This window comes from Strix aluco, chromosome 6 (genome assembly GCF_031877795.1).
Source record: "Strix aluco isolate bStrAlu1 chromosome 6, bStrAlu1.hap1, whole genome shotgun sequence".
Lineage (NCBI taxonomy): Eukaryota > Metazoa > Chordata > Aves > Strigiformes > Strigidae > Strix > Strix aluco.
The window spans coordinates 33141313-33161416 of record NC_133936.1 but is presented as its reverse complement, the minus strand read 5'-3'; the positions used below and the strand labels follow the sequence as shown (position 1 = coordinate 33161416).

Sequence of the window (20104 nt, the reverse complement as noted above, 5' to 3'; positions counted from 1 at the left end):
TAGTATGTGAGATTAAGCCACAAAAGCAAGCAGTGACAGCAGTAAGCACTGAGGCATGTATCAGTCAGTAAAGATGGATCTATTTTTAAAAAAAATAAGCTGTTGGTAATTCTGTTGTTCTGCAATACTTACATCTCCCTCAGGAGGAGCAAAATAGAGGCCACTTGCATCAAATTTATAATCTACATTTGTAATGATTTCCGAGGAAAAGAACATGTTTAGAACACTACGGAGCGTACGCCGATCCCAGTCATCAGTGACTCTGCCACCATAATTACATTCTCCAGTCATATAGCAAAGAGCATCATATGGCACCTCCTGAAAAAAGGCAAGACAATGATCTGAACTGCAGCCTAGTACTTCTCTGGACAGCCATATGGGCATCACTGTAATTTGTTTGGAAGTCAACCAGAATTCTCACTGGAAAGTTTAAAAGCTGTTATTTATTTCTGCTAGTTCATGCTTGTACCATTGCTCTCCTGATCCTCAGATACTCTAATAATCATCCATCAAGTCACCCAGCATTGCTTCTTTTGAAGAATAATAGCTCCAAAAATTTCCATAGTAATGCAGCTGGAACTCCCTGAGTACAAGTTTATGGAAAACCTCTCAAAAATTATCTCTTTTGTTTGGCTATACATACTTCTAAAATAAATCTATGCTGTCACAGGGCCATAGCTGTGCTCATAAATTTTTTTTTATTTATTTATTTATTTATTTTAGAAAATAAAATCAAACATGCTTAAAGTGTTGAGGTTGGTAGAAGCTAGAATCCTCTTAGGTGCATAAAAGGAATAACTTATGAGTGAGAAGAGATAAATTACTTACAGCATGTCCGGGCAAGAGTGGGTGATATGCTGAGAACTGGGATAAGGCAGACCAGTTCAAAAAAGTCTGTTTACTATGTACAAGTCATTATCTTTGAGGAAAAAGAATGCTTCCCTCCCTGCTAGGCACTACATTTGCTCTTAAGCTTTGGTCATATAAGGGGAGGACATCCTCCTCAGACCGCCCCCCCCCTTAACTCTCCCACAGGAAACGAAACACACATCTTCATGAAGTTGCCTTCTCATGCTGAATCACAATTTACCTATTAACCACATTGGTAACCAAAAACACTCTAGGCTGACAGTGGTTTGGAAAATAACACCCCCTTCCTGGTCCCAACCATAACTTTTAGCAGATTCTGGCTATAGCAGGTTGCTTAGGAAGCTGGAACATAAAGAAGTGTCATGTATTGCTAGCAAATTCCAGAGAGGCTTCTATGAAACAATGCCTAGCTCTGCAAACAGGGAAGAAAATGTCATCAAATTTACACAAAAAGATCATGGTTGTTAATCTGCAACAATCCAGGGTCTAGTATTATCCCTATCATTGAGTAAATCCCAGTTAGCAATTAAGGGTTTTAGTATGATATTTTATAGCTTGCAGTAACATTGCCAAGAACTGAATCCACAGTCCCTGCCTAGAGACAGGATAAGATTCCAATGAATAAGGCAATTATATGGAACAAACGCTGCTTTCTTTTGCATGGCAGAACTAAACTGTAATTTGAAAGTTTCCCATATTAGTTATATACTGATCATGCTACACTCGCCACTTAAAATTAATGTAGTTGATTAGCACCAGTGGAATAATCTCCCCAAGAGGTGGATTCCCCAGCACTGGACAATGCTTTTGCCAAGAAAAGTTGGACCAGATGATCCCTTCCAACCTGGGATTCTGTGATTCTATTGCAAGTGGACCTTGGTTTCTAATTCACTGCCCCCGCTAAACTGTTGCCGTGGCAGCACTCAGCCTGCATCAGTAAATGCCCTAACAGTCCTAGAAAATGCAAGCAAGGACCAGTGACCGCTGTGAGCAATTCTATACCTTGTACTGGTCGAGGAAGATGTGCAGCTGCTGCACGCTGATGCGCAGGTCGGTCTCATTGAATTCGTATGGAATGTTCCAACCCAAGGGCCCAAAATTCCGCCTTTCTTGCACCAGCGCATGGAAGAAGCAGAGGCCATACAGCAGTGTCTTGAACTCAGCCTTAAAACCAAATGCAACACCATTAATAATTCATGGATGGTTTAAACTGTTTCATTTTTTCTCACATACTGCACAGCAGTGCTCTGAGTCACTCAAAACCCAGCATCTCCTGCTCTGGTAACAAACATTTTCTTGATATACAAAGGCCTTCATCAGGAAGTCATCAAACCATCATAAGCATCAGTTCTAAATATTCCCTTAAATCAGGGTGAATCCTCAAAGCAATTGCATTTTTAAATCTATATATCCATGTGTATGTAATTAATATACATGGCACATACAACTAGGCATATAAGACCATGAAGATATGCATTTTTTTTTACACCACTGTATTATATAAAACATTGTTTGCCCAATATTTCTTTTTTTTTCTCCTATCAAGATAGATTTCAGGCCTTTAAAGAAACACTTCAGGTAGGAACTTTTGTTTTGTTTTTCATTTGAGACCATTTGGCAAAGTATATGACCTCATTTAGAAGAACTACATTAATTATAGAAAAATAATGTAAAATAATGTAAAATATGCTTGCAAACAGACATCCAGTTTATGAAAAGAGTGGCTAAGCTTTTTCCCAGTCTTACTTTTTTTTTTTTTTTTAACTAGAGAGCTGTATTATTAATGCCATACCCCAAAATTTCAGTTGAAGAAGTAGGAGACAAACAATAAAAATTAAATTTACTTTACTACTACCAGTAATCAAAAAGTTTCATTGCAGTGGAAGACAACTTTTTAATTTAGGAAAGGTTTTTTTTCCCCCCAGAGCATACATACACAGTCATCAGGGTCTGCTTTAACTAATTTAAAAAGTTACAATACAACATTACTAACAGGTTTTTTGCAGCTGTTGAAAAAGTCAGGATCAGATATTGGATCCATCAGGTACGAACGAATTATATTGGCCCGTAAACCTTTTGGTGCTTCATTAGTCATCTTCACTCCGTTCTGAAGTACAGACACCGGGAACGTGGCAGATGGGTAACTGGTGAGCCAAATTCGGAAATCTGGATGTGTTGTATCAGGGTTTAGCTCCTATAATAAACACATATTAAAACAGGTAATTGGAAGACACAGTAGATTAATATACACCTCAAGTGTTTTTATTAAAGCATTTTTTTTTTTAAGTGGGAAAATATACCAGTTCAAAGCTTAATTTCTCAAATGCTTATATGTAATTATAGTGAAAGTCACAGTTACAAATGACAACTTCCACAGCTGGTGTATTTTTTATTCAAGACTTTAGTATTTTGAACTAAAATTTGTCTTCTCTGTGAATGTTTGTGGAATATATGAACAAAAGCAAGTGCAGGCTCTATACCACAAGAGCAATGGAATGTATACTTTGCCCATTTACTGCAATGACTGTCATACAGCTGTTCTGGGAAGGGCTATAATAATAATATGTATACAACAGAAATGTGTTAAGCTTATTAAGGGGGGGAGAAAAAGAAATAAATACACACCAGTACCTCTTTGGAAACCTATAGCTGTTCAAGACCAAAATTCCTTGACATACTGGTTTTCTGCAGTAATAGATATAAGATGAAAGCTTTTGGCCTAAAGAGTGTTGTAGCGGCTGAAATTTACTGTTCATGGAATGGGCCAGACCCACGTTTGTGAGCACTTTCTATTCCAGCAGGCAGAAGGAAAAAGACAGAATCAATATATGCTGATTACCCTTATATAACGGAAATCAACATGAAGTATGCTAAACTGGCTTTTCAGTTGCCTGTATGTATCAGACATGCCTTCAAAATTATTTATAAGAAGATGATAATACTTTATTTACCTCACAGACTCTTTCCAGTATTGGCATCCATGAACTTGCTAGATGGCAATTTTGCAAAACTATCCATGTTCCTTCCTTTACTGCCTTCTCTATCATTTTCATGGCTATCGGGCCTTGGCCTTGACCAAGTGACAGAGAACTAAGCTTTGTATCACCATATCCCTGCATATAGAAAGCATATTATAAGTAAGAATAATATTGCATAAATACACTGAACCTTCTAGTATGAGAGTTCACATCTATATGTATTCTTGAAATATTCAATGTACAGTATATTTTAAAATACAGTTTAAATCTTTTTTTCATGTCATTCCAGCTGACTAAAACCTCTTATCTATCTTTCAGTGAAAAGCTCCAACTACGCATCCATTTAATCCAGAACTGTAAAATTCTGACAGTTTCAAAATACTCCAGAAAACAGTATGCTGCTCTTTAAGGATGTAGACAACCTTCTATAAAATGCAGGATACATTTGCAGCTTGGTGGTTGGAGACTTGAAGTATGTCTGTCAATTTCCAACAGCATGGAATTCTGACAGAATAATAGTCAGGAAATGCAAGAAATACATCTTACCAGAAAACAGCAACTTTCTAGTATTACAACAGTACTCTTGTACATAAGAACTGATTAAGGCTGTTGGGAATTTTTTGTTTTAAATGCCATAATAATGACAGTCAAAGCCAAAAAAATCCATATTTGAAGTCTGAGGTGTAAATGACACCCAAGATCCTAAGGTCCTATATTACTACAGTGTTTTTTAATTAATATATTACACATAATGCTTATTAGAAAAAAAAACCAAAACCACCACATTTTCAGATAACATGCTTTACAATGAACATTTATAACATTATGGTTTTGTTCCTTTTTTCCATTTTCCATTTGAGATTACACAAACTAATAGCTAAATAGATCATGACATCACATTATAAAATACACCAAAATATTTAAGATACAATTTCTTATAAATAATAGACAAATTATTAATTCCTAAAAACAATCTGCTTACTTACATTAGTGCTTTGTGGCATTTCAACTTTTACTTAAATGAAGTTACTTGCTTCATACAAACATAGGTGCGTGTCCACACACACAAGCATCAACTATATTAAAAAAGTCTGGAGATATACAATACCTGATCATCAGCAAACTTAACAAGGGCTGCCAAGGGGTCAGCACCAGGAGAAAGTATGAATATCAGTGGTGTACAAGAATGACTATCAGAAAATGCTTTTGACAAATCAAATGGAGGTGGCTCAATAAATGGACGGCCTAGGTTGTGAATGATAAATTCCTGCACCATTGGTATTATCTAAAAAAAAAAAAAGAAAAACTAGATTTAAAGTGTCCTGGTTTTGTGTAAGCATTAACACATATTACTCTAAACATTTTTACATAACTTTCAAGGATAGTCCCAGAGGAATAAATGATTGTAAATCAAGGCAAAAAAGGTGCTCTAAGAGGTCTGAAAATGGAATTCCTATGCAAATGATCCTTACTCTCATTTCTGTCACCACATCTGGACAGACTAATGTGCTGGTATAGGAAGCTGGAAATTTTTCTGCACTTCATCTGTATTATGGAGAGGATTTCAATTCTGCAGTCTCATAATGCAACACCTTTCAAATGTGTTAAGATCTTGGCTTAGAAAACTGCTGTGTACAGCAGTCTTGTACACACTGGTGTTTAAACTTCCTACTGAAGTTAACTGGGCTCTGTACCAAAATGAGAGACAATTTATAAAATGACAGCTTAATACTTTCATCCTGTAAACCCTTACAGATATAATTCTTTTAAATATCACCATTCATTCTATCTCTGGAGACATTCTAGAATATTTTACAATAACCACCTCCCCTTTAAAGAAATGCAACAGTATTTGCAAATGTGATACTAAGATTTAATATCTGAACACAAAATTCAAGAAACACTAAAGGTTTCAAAATAGCAGTGTTAATTGAATCACTTTGGTCACAATCAATATAATATTTTAAAAAAATTATATGTAAAATTGCTGTCTTTGTAACTAGAGTTTTTAACTTGCATTTTTTGACATCTGAATTATAGAATTTGTAATTTTCACACTGCATTAGCATAGGTACTTTCAGTTAATAAATATATAGGGTGCTGAGTACACAGAATGTGACACGGGAAGAAAAAAGTCCCAGTAGCTTCATTCCTCTTGATTGTCTTGATCATAAACTCACTTGTGTTTTTACTTACTTCCAAACTTACCTTGCTTTACAGGTGCAATGTGTAACCAATTAGTACAATGCCTTAAATTTGAGAGCAGGAGGGAGGCTCTGGGCTATCCTAATTGCAAGCTTTAAAGATGGAGATGCTCTTGAAAGAGCTTGGTTCAGCTTCCAAGCTCTTGGGTGATTTTAAGGATATGTATGAATATGAGAACCGTTTAAAAACCTTCACAAACTGGCCTTTTGTAGAGAATTGCAAGTGCACTCCAGAAAATGTAAGTCTGAACATGGATATTTTGACTATGCCTTTTTTTTTTATATATATACTGTGCCTGAATGTGAAGCCATTAAGTATATTTATGTTCAAGAAGAGTTGTGAGCTTCTACTAAGCCTGAAGAAGATGAAAAGTTGAATACTCCAACCTTCCTCTGTTCCCTGCTCAGAAATACTGTAGTAGGATGGCTGGCTTCTGCATGTTCAGTTCACTAGTCTAAGTACAGAATTGAATACAGTTACTTTTCTTGTTTTAATTTTTTTTGTTCTTGTCACTTAAAAGTTAGTTTCTTGTATTATGTAGTCTTTCTGATTGCAAATTTTCATTCATAAAAAAGAAGCCTACATTAGAAGAAACGAGTATGCATCAAGCAGGAAGGATTAAGTGGCAGAATGATCACTACTTAGAATTCAGAAATTGAAATTATTTAAATTTTAGAAAACTTAATCTTTATGTCCCTGCAGGCTTTGAGTTGAACATTAAAAAAAATATACCCCTGACTTCTACTTTGGCACACACATGAAACTTCCAGGCTGGATCTCAGATGAGTCATACTGCAAGAGTTGAGAAGATGTGAAGTTTGATAACTGAAACAAACTTACTTAATTTTTAGCGTTCTCTAAAGTGACAGGAAAACATAGAAGTTAAAGATGTGGCATTGCACACAGCTTTTATTTAAAGGTTCTCTATGTCCATGGTCTTATGCTATGTTTTTTCTCTGAAAATATTCTTTAAAGTCCTGGCTATGGCAGATCTCACACGCTGCTACTGAAATGCCAGTTATCTGGCAGAACAAAGCTACTCTGGTAGCCGGCAGACACCACAGCTATGCAGAAATCTGTTCACTATTCTAGCCTATTCCTTGTTCCTTTACTAGTTGCTTATTTACCTACTTGCAGTCCTCACATTGAAAATTTATTTTACAGCCTGATCTGTGCTGATAGACATTGTGGGGAAAGGCATTGTTTGCAAGCTCTCAGAAACAGTTTGCTGATGTGAACATGCGCAGTGTGTTGGATGAGGCTCTAAACTTCTAAACTGTCACCTGCAGATGGCAAAGGCGGGTTTTGTCCACTGTCCAAGTGCAAATGAACCAGATGTGGCAAAATGTTTCTTTTGCTTGATAGAACTGGAAGGCTGGGAACCAAATGATGACCCATGGTAAGCACAGATGTAACAATGTTCTTGAAGTAAACCTCTTTGACAACATCCCCTTACTCATTATAAAATTACCAGTTTCTCTGTAACAGCTCACAAAACTGAAGCCTACTGAAAGTTTATCTCAGCCAGTAACTCTGAAGTAGTTCGAGTAGCTTTTATCTGACTGAGATCCACTAAAATCTGTTTCGTATGTTTTCTGTATGATACTTTTTCTACTGATAGACAGTAGACATACTGAAGAGACCTGTCTGTTAAGATTTCTTCATCTCTTGTGATGTAACTTTCATGGGTTTAATATCTGTTCTTATTCTGGGTTTATGTTGCAGGGAGGAACACACCAAACGTCACAGCTGTGGCTTTTTATCCCTTACGAAGCCCTTTGATGACCTGACAGTGGAGGAGTACTACATGCTGGAGATGACACGGGTGAGAACCTTCCTTGTAAGTGTTAACCAAATAATCCTAATATAACATTTAAAGCTAGAATGTAAACAGGAATTTCCATCTCTAAGACTTCCAAGCATCAGCAAGGAGTGATTGTGTAAGGCTAGAATGTGACTTATTCTGAAGTAATGATTTACATGCATTATTGACTAAGAAATCTGCACCTAAACACTTCTCAGTGTAGTCTATTGTCTAGCATTTGAAGGAAAACCTTCCTTCAGAAATGTTTTTCCAACAACTCATTACAGAAAAAGAAATCTTGGGTGCAATAATCAATCAATCCAGGAAGCTCTACAATGAGTAGCTCTCTCGTTCTCAGGAATAATGAACAACACGTGTGAAAAAACAAAATTTGACCAGATCATTGCTTCAGATGTCCAGTTTTACATGTAAAGCAGTCTAAGCTTTCAAACTTGAAAGCCCACTTCAAATGTTTTATAGCTATCCAGTTTTATTCCTATCCACTTCTGGGATTTCATGCATGCCATAGTGTTGACATATACAAAAGCACACAAAACTGAGATGCTTCAACTAGTTGATCCAGATCAGCTGATCCTCACTATATGACCCCTAATCCTATGGATAGTAAGAATCAAGTGAACCAACTCCCTTGATGAGGCGCAGTAAAGGTTCTGCATCTTACTTCCTAGTGGGTTTGCACAAATAAGATCTTTGCCTTCTTGATAATGTTCCATATTGAAAATAGACCTAGTGAGTGTCAAGGTTAATTAAGTTCCCTATACAACAGACTCAAGTACATAAAAATAGGATCACATGCTGCAGTGGGAGCAGTCTGTTATCTTAAAAGGTGGACTAAGAGTGAGAAGATGATGTTATCTAACCTGCACAGTTAATTTAGAGTGGTGTTCCAAGGTACAAAAGGGGTCTTGGCCATAATATTACTTTATTTCTAAGTACAGCATATAGAAAACTTGAAGCAGCAGCTTCAAGTGGGGACACTTTGCCCCCAAGAATACTGTCACCAACAGCTTGGAGGGCAATGCACTAGGGCAGATCCCAACAGATCCTGAGAAGCAAGATCATGCCTCTTCACCCAGAAGAAAATCAAACTGAAGTCTCCCTCCCTGATGTGATTTAAACAGCAGGTTCACAATTTACTTTAAAAGAAAATGTATACTAGACATAACCGAAAACAGTCAATGAAATAAGCTCTGCTGGCAAGGCTGGTAGAGGAGTTTCTGAATCAAATGGGGGTATGCATATGAAATATCTGCTAAACAGCTCTGCAGCATTCATACAGCAGTACTGCTGGCCACAGGCAAAAGTAGACTTCTAAGCTAGAATTAGTGGCAGATCAGTGGGGTTTTGAGGATCTAAGTTTTGAATAAAGTTGAAATACAGTTAAATCTTTTGCTTTGCTTTAAGTGCAAAACTGGCAGAAGCATAATAAACTCTTTTGAAGAAGAAGTCACTGCAACTAGGCAGCGTCTTGTGGATAACTTTGTCTCCAAGCATCAGTATACACCACCGCCTCCAGTGCCTCACCATGACAGTCCATCTGCCCAACATTCTGAAAGCTCATCCTGCCAGTCAAAAAAATCCACGAGAAGTGAAGTGTAAAGTCTGACTCTAAAAGTTTCTCTTCTTTATATGGTACAAACATTCATATTCTTTTCTGAGTACTAATATAAAGCTAAACAGCTGTGTGAGGAAGTGTAGAGAATTCCTTTCTTAGGCTCTCTGGAACAGAGGTCATAACGGTTTATACTAACTCCTATTTTTAACCATGTGCTTTGTCATTATGGCTACATGTGGACTAATAGTAGTCCCACTAACCTGTGAATGTATGAAAAATATCTAAGCAAATACTTATATTCTGGTTTTAGTAGGTTGACTTTTTTGGAATAAAGATTCACAACTGTGAGTGCCTATTGTGATATGTGCCACATTCAAACCTTACAAGTAAAGATATTCAAATCAGAACAGTTTCTGCATCAAAACACTTTCCATAGAACAAAATGGATCTGTGTCTCTGCAATTGCTAGCTTTAAGCACCTATGTTATCTACACTCCTGCTTACCACTAAATTATCTTCCCAGATCAGACAAAATCTACCATAGATAGTGACATCCATCAAAAAGGTTACATAAGCAAAAAGAGCAGGTGTACTGACAAAGGAAAGTCATAAGGTTTGTAAGAGAGTCTCAAGGAGTAAGAGCTCTGGGACTTTTGGTGTGTACACTGAAACTTAACAAAAGCTAAAGGCCTACCCTTCTTTAGAAGTTTTTTTCATTATGATTTCAAACTTGCTGTTTTTTTGAAATCATTAGTTCCTATTTTCCTTTATGATAGGCTGTTGTAGAATAGCTGTAGACAATACAGTTGCAATGCACACTTGCAAATACTTTTGGTTTCCAAGATGGACAGATGTTTTTGAATAAGGTGAAAGTTTTGTACATACTTTGTCAGGTCTCAAGCAGCGAATGATAAGCATCCTTTGGAACTCCCCCAACTTGTCTTGCCACTCTTCAGGAAAATCCTCATGCTGGGGTTCCTAAAAAAATATGTATTTCAACATTCTTTAAAGCATTTGAGAATTGCCTATAGTGAGCGCAAATTATCTTTTAATGTGACACAACAATCCATGACGTATTTTTTCTTAATCTACAGAAATGGGGTTGACATGCTTAAAGCTTTTTTAAAATAAAACCAACTTTAAATACATGTTTATCTAAGAAGCTTCTCTTACAGCAGAGAAGCTATAGTAATTTTTGAGTGTTTAAAAGATGATAACCCAAGGTTCTTCTCTAGAAAGTGGAGAACAATGACAAACACATTACAGTATTACATGATGACTATGAGTTAGGTTGCATCCAAATGCAGAAAATGAGTGCAGGAAGATGAGAACTGGAAAACTAAACAATGTGCCAGAGGACTTAGTTTGTAAATGGCCTATGTATAATCCAGCTGTTATGTTGCTGTTGCAGTTATATTGGGCACAGCAGTTGTTGTGTGGCATGTTAACTTCTTATTAGACTGAAGTACAGTGTCAGCTAGGTATGCCTTTCTGAAAACTGGTGTTACAGCTCTGCTGCTGAGCCTCTTAGGCTTGTAGAGGGCTGGGCACAGAGGTGTGCAGACAGACCTGTGCAAACTGCATTCTGAGCAACTTCGCTTTAGCAAATCAAATCACGATGGAGCTCATGTTCTGCTGGGGATCTGGAGCCTTGCTCCCTCCTTCCCTAACTTCTAGGCACTTAGTTTCAGATTGGAATCCAGAATGCTGCATTATTCTTGTATTAATATATGGGAAAAATAGGTACCTCAGAATGACATCTCTAACAACTGTTGAAGAGTTTAGCTAAGAATTTACAAGGTTTGTAGAAAACTGAGTGAATTAGGAAACACTGAGGAGTGAAGGTTGCACTGAAGACTGAATTGAGTTGTGCTACTGTGCCAAAAACTTTTCACTTCTCTATGAGAAAAGATGCAGCAGTAACTTTGAGATTAAGGCAGCCAGCTAGAGGAGAACTGAGTTTCAGTCCCTGCTCCAGAATATGCAATACAACTTTAGATAAAATACACGGAATCCTTCAATTGGGGAGTTGAAGTCAGGTCTCCCCTACTTTTGGAAGCAACCTGATCTACAACAGTAGGAGGAGAAAAGTGCATCTCAAATTCCATTGAAAAACATTCATATTCAGTGTATGGTTGCTGATGACGAAGTGGCTTAAGTGCCACTGATTTTGTACCCTCTCTTTAACTCACATGCATGAAACTGCCCTGTATTTAAATTTGTGTATCACTAACAAGATAGGAAAAAGAGCTGGTTGCATATTGCTGAGGATAAACTACACTGGTGATAAAAAAATACAGCTATCAAAAAGGAATCTTCCCCAAGACTCATCAAGTAGCACTTTCAAAATTCTAGTGCATTTATGTGAAAGTACTAGTATTAATGATAGATAGGTAACAAAAGTGTTTTCACACAAGAAGTAAAAGGCATAGCAAATCTTGCTATGTGATAAAGCCATTCCTTTTGATCTAGCGCTCAGAGTTCAGTAACTGAATGTTCCTGGCTCCAGTGTTGCTGTTTATTAGATTCTTTGTAAATTAACTGATGACCTGATTCTATAGATCTCATTTTATTGAATGCCACTTAAATGAAGGAATTTCTATTTATTTCAGTTTGGCTCTGTGAATGCACAATAGCTATCGCACACACCTTGAATCTTTACTTCTGAAAGTCAGCACCTTTCATTTATATTAGGCATTGCTTTAAAAAGCTATAATCCCAAAGTGCATAACCATAGTCTCCTCCCTCAAACTCTTGCAAACACCATCATTTCTCTGTTCATTCTTCCAAGCAACTATTTCCCAAAGAAGAACTAACCCCCTGAACTTGCTGTATATTTTTGTAAATGTCCAAGGAAAGCTTTATCTCTGCTGTTTGCCTGTTTCCTGCAATCTGGACAACTGAAGGAGCTGCAGCTGCTTAGTTTCTTTAATGTCTCTTATCATACACTTAGGAGCATTTTCAACCAGAAACCCATTCGTTTCCTCTCTGCATACTTTAAGCCTATTTTTTAAAATAGAAAGGATTTCTAAATCCTTTATGCTTAAAACGAATAAAACACACAATCTTTTTGAAATGAGTGTAAGAAGTCCTGGGTCATTTGACTGAATATCGGTGATAAATTTTCATCATTTAAGTTAACAGTGAGAAAAGTGCTTCAGTGGACTAGCACAAATAGATGGTATTATCTGAACATGAAAGTGGCTATGGTCAGATATGGTGCAAGTAGGAAAGAAGGATAACTCTTAATCATTTGTTCAGGAGGTATGTGTATGTTGAGGACTTTGCATATCAAGAAGCAGAAGGAGGGAGAGTATGATAAAATTAAAAAAAAGGAGTTCATAGTAAGATTAAAGATGAAGCAAGTGGCCAAATGTGGAATAAAATTCATCTGAAGAGCTTAGATTTTAAAGAAACAGTGATCAAGTTAGATAAAGACAAAATAAGTGTCATGGTTTAATGCCAGCCAGCAACTAAGCACCACACAGCCGTTTGCTCACTCCCCCCTCAGCAGGATGGGGGGAAGAGAATTTGAAGGGTGAAAGTGAGAATACTCATGGGTTGAGATAAGAACAGTTTCATATAATTGAAATAATGATAATATGGTAATGAACAGGAAAATAACAAAAAGAGAGAAATAAAACCCAGGACAGACAAGTGATGCTAATGAAAACAATTGCTCACCATCAACCAACCAATGCCCAGCCAGTCCCTGAGCAGTGGTTTCCCCCAGCTGTATATGCTCAGCATGACACCATTTGGCCTGGGAAAGCCCTTGGGTCAGTTGGGGTCAGCTGTGTCCCCTCCCAACTTCCTGTGCACCCCCAGTCTAGTCACTGATGGGGTGGTGTGAGGAGCAGAAAAGGCCTTGACTATGTATAAGCACAGCTCAGCAGTAAAAAAACATCCCTGATTTATCCACACTGTTTCCAGCACAAATCCAAACCTGTGTTGGTTTTGACTGGGATAAAGTTAATTTTTTCCATATTAGCTTGTATGGGACTATGTTTTGGATCTGTGCTGGAATGTTTTCGTTACTACAGGGATGTTTTTTCATTTTTGTTAATCCAGGGATGGATTTGTGCTGGATGTTTTAGTTACTGCTGAGCAGTGCTTACACAGGGTCAAGGCCTCTTCTCCCTCTCACCCCACCCCACCCCACCAGTGAGCAGGCTGGGGGTGCACAAGGAGTTGTGAGGGGACACAGCCGGGACAGCTGACCCCAACTGACCCAAGGGCTATCCCAGACTGTGTGGCGTCATGCGCAGCATATAAAGATGGGGGAAGAAGCAGGAATGTGGGGATGTTCAGAGTGATGGCATTTGTCTTCCCAAGTAACTGTTACGTGTGATGGGAGCCATGCTTTTCTGGAGATGGCTGAACACCTGCCTGCTGATAGGAAGCGGTACACGAATTCCTTGTTTTACTTCGATTGCGCGCATGGCTTTTGCTTTACCTATTAAACTGTCTTTGTCTCAACCCATGAGTTTTCTCACTTTTAGCCTCCCAATTCTCTTCCCCATCCCACCATGGGGGTGAGTGAGCGGCTATGTGGTGCTTAGTTGCCTGATGGGGTTGAACCACAACAAAAACACAGCCCCACGCCAGCTACTATGAAGAAAATAAACTCTGCTCCAGCCAAAACCAGTACGCCAAGTCATTAATGCACGTATCAGGTCACTGTGAGAAACGCATTGTGAGAAACACTGTGAGAAACACAGGTCTCCCGAATCCATTCTAGTTTCTCTACATGGCAATAATTGGTTTTTTACACTTATCTAAGAAATCAGCATACTACATAATAGCATGAAAAGGCATCCTCAAAGCATGCTAAACAAATGTATAGACTGACAAGGGACAGTGGTTGCCTTAAGTTTAGCAAATTTCACTGTCACCTTACCACTGCAGGTTTTGCCTTTTTTCCATCCAAATTAAATCCAAATCATGACTTGCTATTCAGAAGGCACCTGACAAACTGGCAATAATCGACTACTACACACTATTTGCTTAAATATTTACACTCATATACATAAGAATATACCATGTAAAATGAAAGCACTTTCTTTTCCCTGAATAAATATTTTGTGTGTTAATTAGCCATGAATGCAGGTAATCAGGAATGTTAACATACCAAGCTGTCATATACCAATTTCCATCCATCCTTCAGTCGTGTAAAATCCTTACGAATGTTTGTGAAGCATGGCAAATCTTCTAGTCGACAAATTTCATCCCATGATTTTGGAGGAAGCCAGGTACATGGATTAGAAAAGGGATTGTCCAAACCTATGCCTCCAGTCAACAGAAATTTCCACTCATTCTCATCAACCTGCAATGAAAAACACTGCTTTCAGGACTAAATAAATAAAATCTGTTTTAGTACATTATGTGGGAAATCAGTACATTTACCTCAATTTTTGCATTAGTTGAAAAAGCTTCTATACAACTACTAAAAGCTTATTTCCAAAGTATTCACTGTCTGGTTTTCAGTTAAACATGAACGTAAGGAATAAAAAAACTCTAAGATATGAGCCAATTTAAAGATTCATCTGCATTCCTAACTTGGGGAATGAACAATGTTAACTGATTAGATTTTTAGACCCATTCTTCAAATCCCAAAGTGTTGAAGGAAAAAAATACTGGACATATTGCAGGGAACCATGCACCCTTTCCCTATAAGGCAAGTCTAAATATGAAAAAGAAATATCAGCCTATTACATATCTCATTCCTTTCTCAGTATTCCTTTATCTCAAAATTTCTTTGATGTCTTGAATTTCTAAATTGAAGTCCCTGTGAATGGGAGACCAGTGTTCCATGATTATTACTGTCAGTTCTTCAAAGAATTCACTTCTATGTATTCCCTGAGATAAAAATTTTAAAAGTTTCTATATTACACTGACACAACTCCAAGCAATCATTAAGTACTGTTTTGCAGATGATATGGTTAAAAGGTGTGTATTTTATTATGAGTTGAAAAAATCCTGTAAAGAAATATTTTGTAAAGAGTTACTAGAAATTAATAGAATTTAGTTGGTACAAGCATTTGATTTTGAGAAATTCTGTGCAAAAATAAACACATTTAGCACCTTAAGTGAGAAAAATAAGTAGTTTCTTAAATCAATGGTTACAATTCATTTTGATATGCTCTTAGAACTCTGAATACATTACAGTAAAATTTTGCAGTGCTCGCTGTAAGAATAACATAGGCTGGGCTTTGGTTTAAGTAATGTTTAGAAAAAAACTGTTATCATCTAGCTCAGTGTTGCCAAACCTGTTTGTTATATATTTATTTTATTCTAGAGAATCTTTTTCAATGCTTATAAAAATGCTTTTAAAATGAAAATAAAACATCACAAAATTGAGGCTTAAGTAATATGATTACATATAAACCTATTTTTCTATTCTTATCCTGTATGTTCATATTACTGATAGTTTGTATATGTAGTTTAATATATATCATATCAAACTGCAAATTATTTTTAATTACTGACCAATGTTTCATATTTCAGGAGATTCACAGTTAGACAAAGAGAGAAGAGCAGCTTGTCCTTTTCAAAGAGGGAACGACAGACATTGACATAAAGTGAGTAAGTAAAATGATCCTTGAGAATCTTCAACCTACAGGTATTGAAAAAAGAAGAACCTTCCATTAATATCACTCTAAAGAGTGCACTCTGGAAACCTATTACAAATCATTTAGGTCTCCTTTGTTCTAATAAACTCTCTGGTCAATTAGCCCAAAGCAATCATTAAATGCATGTACCATTCTGTGAGTGAAATAACATAAAAAAACATTTAAGTCAAATTACATCTTAGTAACACTTGATTTTCAGAGGAAGTGAGAGGTCCCTTTTGGGAGAGGCAGAAGAGAGCAGCAATTTTAAAATTCATTCTGAATGTAAATACCAGGGCCAAAATCAAAACAGTCCATCTTTAAAGGTGATCTGAAATATGTTTCCCATTCTACGGAGTATTTTCCTTAATACACTATAATACAAATATATTTAAAACTCTGTGATTTATTATAAATAATTTCCTTTAAACACAAAGCAAGGAGGCCATCTACTGTTTTATAAGGGTTTAAGTTTGAATACCTCGAATACCTAGTCAAAACAAGGAAAAGTCCATTCAGGTAGTTAGAAATGCAGTGTCTGAACTTGCACAGCTACTTCAAATACTTTTTTCAAGGTAGTAATAAAGATGTGGAGAGGTGCTATGGCTTTTTTCCAACTACCTAAGTCACCGTTCCCTTGGCAGGGGGCTACCCGGAGGGTATTCCTGCAGTTGGTGATCATTCAGAAACCTGAATGTGATCTATAATTGAAAAGTGGAAAGTTTTTGACAGAAGATCAAGATTGACAGCAAGCTATGTTGTTTGACCAGTGTCTCCTTTTCAGTCGAGTTTCAATCCGTTTTTGTTTTCTTCTATTCAGCTAATAAGAAATAGACCGTTTTTAATAATATTACTGTAATATAGAAATGTTCCTATTTTTTTATTAGCATTTTAAGTCCTTTCAAAATTACTGATTCCTCATAAGTTAAACAGATGTACATACAATTTATACAAAAAATACTGACACAAAGATGGCCATGGGACAAACTGTAGACTTTTTTCGAGTTACAGAAGTAACATGGTTTGTATGAGAAAAGAATGACCAAAAAACAATCTCAGCGCAGAGCTTGTAGTAAAAAATGCCTGACTAATGAAGATAGCCCAAGACAGTCTTATGTGAATTATTAATTCACAGAGAATTTTCTGTGTGTCTGTCTTCCTCTGCCTTCACTGGGCAATATTATCAAAATGGGCTTCCATCAATCATTCCCTGGGAATGCATACTGTCAGCTGATACAGGTCCTATATCTTTATATTTCTGCTGACAGAAAGGTTCTGAATCAAAACAAGATTATTTTATTTATTGCTTACTTTAATTTAGGCACACAGGCATACTGGGGCTTTCTGACATATAAAAGAATAAGATTTAAAGTCAAAGAGCTAGGTTTATAGAACATAGATTGCCTTATTGGTAAAAGGCTACCTTGAATTAGTTTTAAATATGATACCAAAATATTAAGCTATGACTTAAATAATTAGTAGCAGTATCTTTGAGAAAACAGTTATGCTAGACTTAGATTGTCCAGACCTTGACTAAATTCTAATGAAAAAATAACCTTCATAACCAGTATGCTACTAAACTGAACACTGCACATTAAACTACACACTAAGTGCTACCTTACCAGGTACTACAACTTGTATTTAAATAAATATGTATTTAAAACAGTAATGGATAATTCAGAAATTGCCATTTGCAATATTAACTAGAAAAATGTTCTATATGAAAATTGGGAGAGTAGTTTCCCTCTCCTATCCTTTGTTCTTTTGATGAACAGGCAAGTAGCTAAGTAACAGAAGCAATGCTCTGTCATTTGAAGATCAAATAAAGCCACTAAAGTAGCATTTAGTAACTGATGTGACAGAACACTGGAAAACTTTCTTTAAAGAATCTCTGTGTAGATAATTCACTTCAAGGGTGAGTATTTGAATATTTTTAATATTTTGAATAATTCTAATGTGATCATAATAGTGAGGTCCACCACATGTAAAATCAATTCAGATCATTAAAGATTGCACAGTTTCTCCTGTTCTCATGAACAAGCTGGAAGAGGGAGGGACACTTTAAGTATAAAACAATAATCAAACTGTATTTAAAAGATGGTTGGGTTAATAATTACTGCTTTGCATACTCTACAGCCAAGAGCCCTAGTCACAAGACTTCATTCTCTCTCACCAGTTGTGTGAAAAAGTTTCTTGTCTGTTTCTTGAAGACATACAAAGTCACTACATGAAATGAAATATAAAATCAAAGCAAGTGGAGCATTTTTCTTTAGCTGATACTTTGCAATTTCACAGATGACCTGAGGTAGCAATTACTAAAATAGAAACAATGAAATATGTTGCACTTGTAATACATTGCACCATTTTGCTTCTATGAATAAATTATTTTCAAAATATATATGACATATATATGTACAAAAAATATTTCAAAATGCAATGCCTGAGACAATACACATTGGAGAAATAACAGTACCATTTCTGGAGTAACTATGAATACATCACCAATTATAAATGGTGAATTATCACTCTTACCTTGTTTGTAAAACTTCTGATTGCTCTGAATTATCTATAGACATGATGAAAAGGTTAATAAACCACGTGAGTGAATACTGATACATTGGCTCAATGTTGGCTAGATCACCAATGGAAAAAAACAAGATTGACGAATGAATAGCAATAGGACGATAGCCCATACGAGTAGCATCAATCTTCTTTTCTGTCTCTTCAGCTACAGCTTGCTTTTCAGAAATCTCATTAGCCAGAACTTTGGAGGAAGACAATATCTTGATAGCAGTTTCATCCTCCAAAATATTTCCTTCTGAGGCTGAGAGAACTTCTAAAATCTTGTCTTCTATTTCTTTTAGCTGCCTAAAATAATATACAAGATTTTTCACATATGAAAGTTACTGCTGTTTTCTGTTAGTTTCTATAAAATAAGACAATGTGTAGATTCTATTCATGGTATGCAATTATGTGACAAAACCTTTTTTTCTTACTATACATTCCCTTAAATTCCCTTCAGTGTAAAGCAAGAGTTACATTTTGCAATTACACAACCTGCAATTCAGCTCTCTAACATTTTCTAATAATCCCAGAAATAGGAAACCATATCAGAAGAAGAAAGGCACAACCAGGAGGAATATGAGTAAGAGCATGCATCCAAATCAGCCTAAAAAAGAAACAGAAGCCTAAGTTTGGGCTCTCAAAAATAGCAGTCTTGAATTTCCTGTTAATTCAAACCAAAAAATGGTCTCTGAAATATATTTCCCATGATTGTATTTCCTTAAACTACAATCTGCTTCTATCCCTAGCAAGAGAAGTTATCTTGATACCTTTTATTCTCAGCCCCTTGAAGGATGAGGGCTTGTTTTTCTTCTTCAAGATCTGGCCTTTCTCTTGCAACTACAATTCCAAGAAGCTGATCCTGCATGCCTTCTGAAGTTATCATGAAGTTCAATAATGTCACCTGTTAGAAGAAATATTTTTTGAAAGATAGCATAGTTATGGCCAGATGCAATTAAAATGCTTCTTCATTTACAAGATAAGGTTTGTATAAGATCATGTAATATGCTCAACCAAACTTTGAGAGTAAATGAATTGCAACTGAGGGTTTAAGATTATGTGTTGGAAAGCTAACTCCAGGATTAACCCAGAAAGTTAACCATAAAAGGGATGTGACAACAATGTATAAAATTTCATTCTGTTCGTCAAAATTACATTGAAACTTTGAATATCAGTGTTTCAAGTGATTGGTCCATAAAACATGAACGACCACCTTTACATGCAAGAGCAACCATTTGATAACTGTATGCATCAAGCATCCTTCACAGAGAAAGAAGCAAAACATTTCTATGAATGGAGGATTAAAAAAATTTGCTATTGTTTGTTTTCCAGAATTGTTTCACCTGAACATCCCAGGGAAAATGGGATGCTGGCACAGTATTTTGCAAAAATATAAAAACCAGGTAGATCACATTTTATGGCATTTAGAAACTTCTCACCCATAAAATTTTTGCCATTTTCACAAAGTGTAACATACATGCTGAAGTTGTACTTCAAA

General features: G+C 36.3%; 2 protein-coding genes across 3 annotated transcripts in view; one reads left to right on the top strand and one right to left on the bottom strand.

The window, feature by feature from the left end:
- Positions 1 to 20104, bottom strand: part of DNAH7 (dynein axonemal heavy chain 7) — a 116729-nt gene that overhangs the window by 7174 nt on the left and 89451 nt on the right. For both annotated transcript variants that reach the window (XM_074829577.1, XM_074829576.1), the window contains 10 exons: positions 19377 to 19510; positions 18577 to 18912; positions 15923 to 16049; positions 14565 to 14759; positions 10319 to 10411; positions 4957 to 5133; positions 3822 to 3983; positions 2864 to 3064; positions 1873 to 2034; positions 133 to 318 (listed from right to left, as the gene is read on the bottom strand). In XM_074829577.1, the coding sequence (XP_074685678.1) occupies positions 133 to 318; positions 1873 to 2034; positions 2864 to 3064; positions 3822 to 3983; positions 4957 to 5133; positions 10319 to 10411; positions 14565 to 14759; positions 15923 to 16049; positions 18577 to 18912; positions 19377 to 19510 (1773 nt within the window). The remainder of the gene's footprint in view (positions 1 to 132; positions 319 to 1872; positions 2035 to 2863; positions 3065 to 3821; positions 3984 to 4956; positions 5134 to 10318; positions 10412 to 14564; positions 14760 to 15922; positions 16050 to 18576; positions 18913 to 19376; positions 19511 to 20104) is intronic.
- LOC141925544 (baculoviral IAP repeat-containing protein 5.1-like) lies at positions 6154 to 9477 on the top strand. Its single transcript, XM_074829986.1, has 4 exons — positions 6154 to 6291; positions 7343 to 7452; positions 7779 to 7893; positions 9283 to 9477. Exons 1-4 carry the CDS (start codon positions 6154 to 6156, stop codon positions 9475 to 9477), a joined length of 558 nt encoding a protein of 185 aa, XP_074686087.1.

What these genes read in the sequence shown, in the direction of transcription:
- LOC141925544 (XM_074829986.1), top strand. Translation starts at nt 6,154, where the DNA reads ATGGAGATGCTCTTGAAAGAGCTTGGTTCAGCTTCCAAGCTCTTGGGT. An exon ending in GCAAGTGCACTCCAGAAAAT is followed by an intron (nt 6,292 to 7,342) that starts GTAAGTCTGAAC and finishes TGTCACCTGCAG; the next exon opens with ATGGCAAAGGCGGGTTTTGT. An exon ending in CACGGGTGAGAACCTTCCTT is followed by an intron (nt 7,894 to 9,282) that starts GTAAGTGTTAAC and finishes CTTTGCTTTAAG; the next exon opens with TGCAAAACTGGCAGAAGCAT.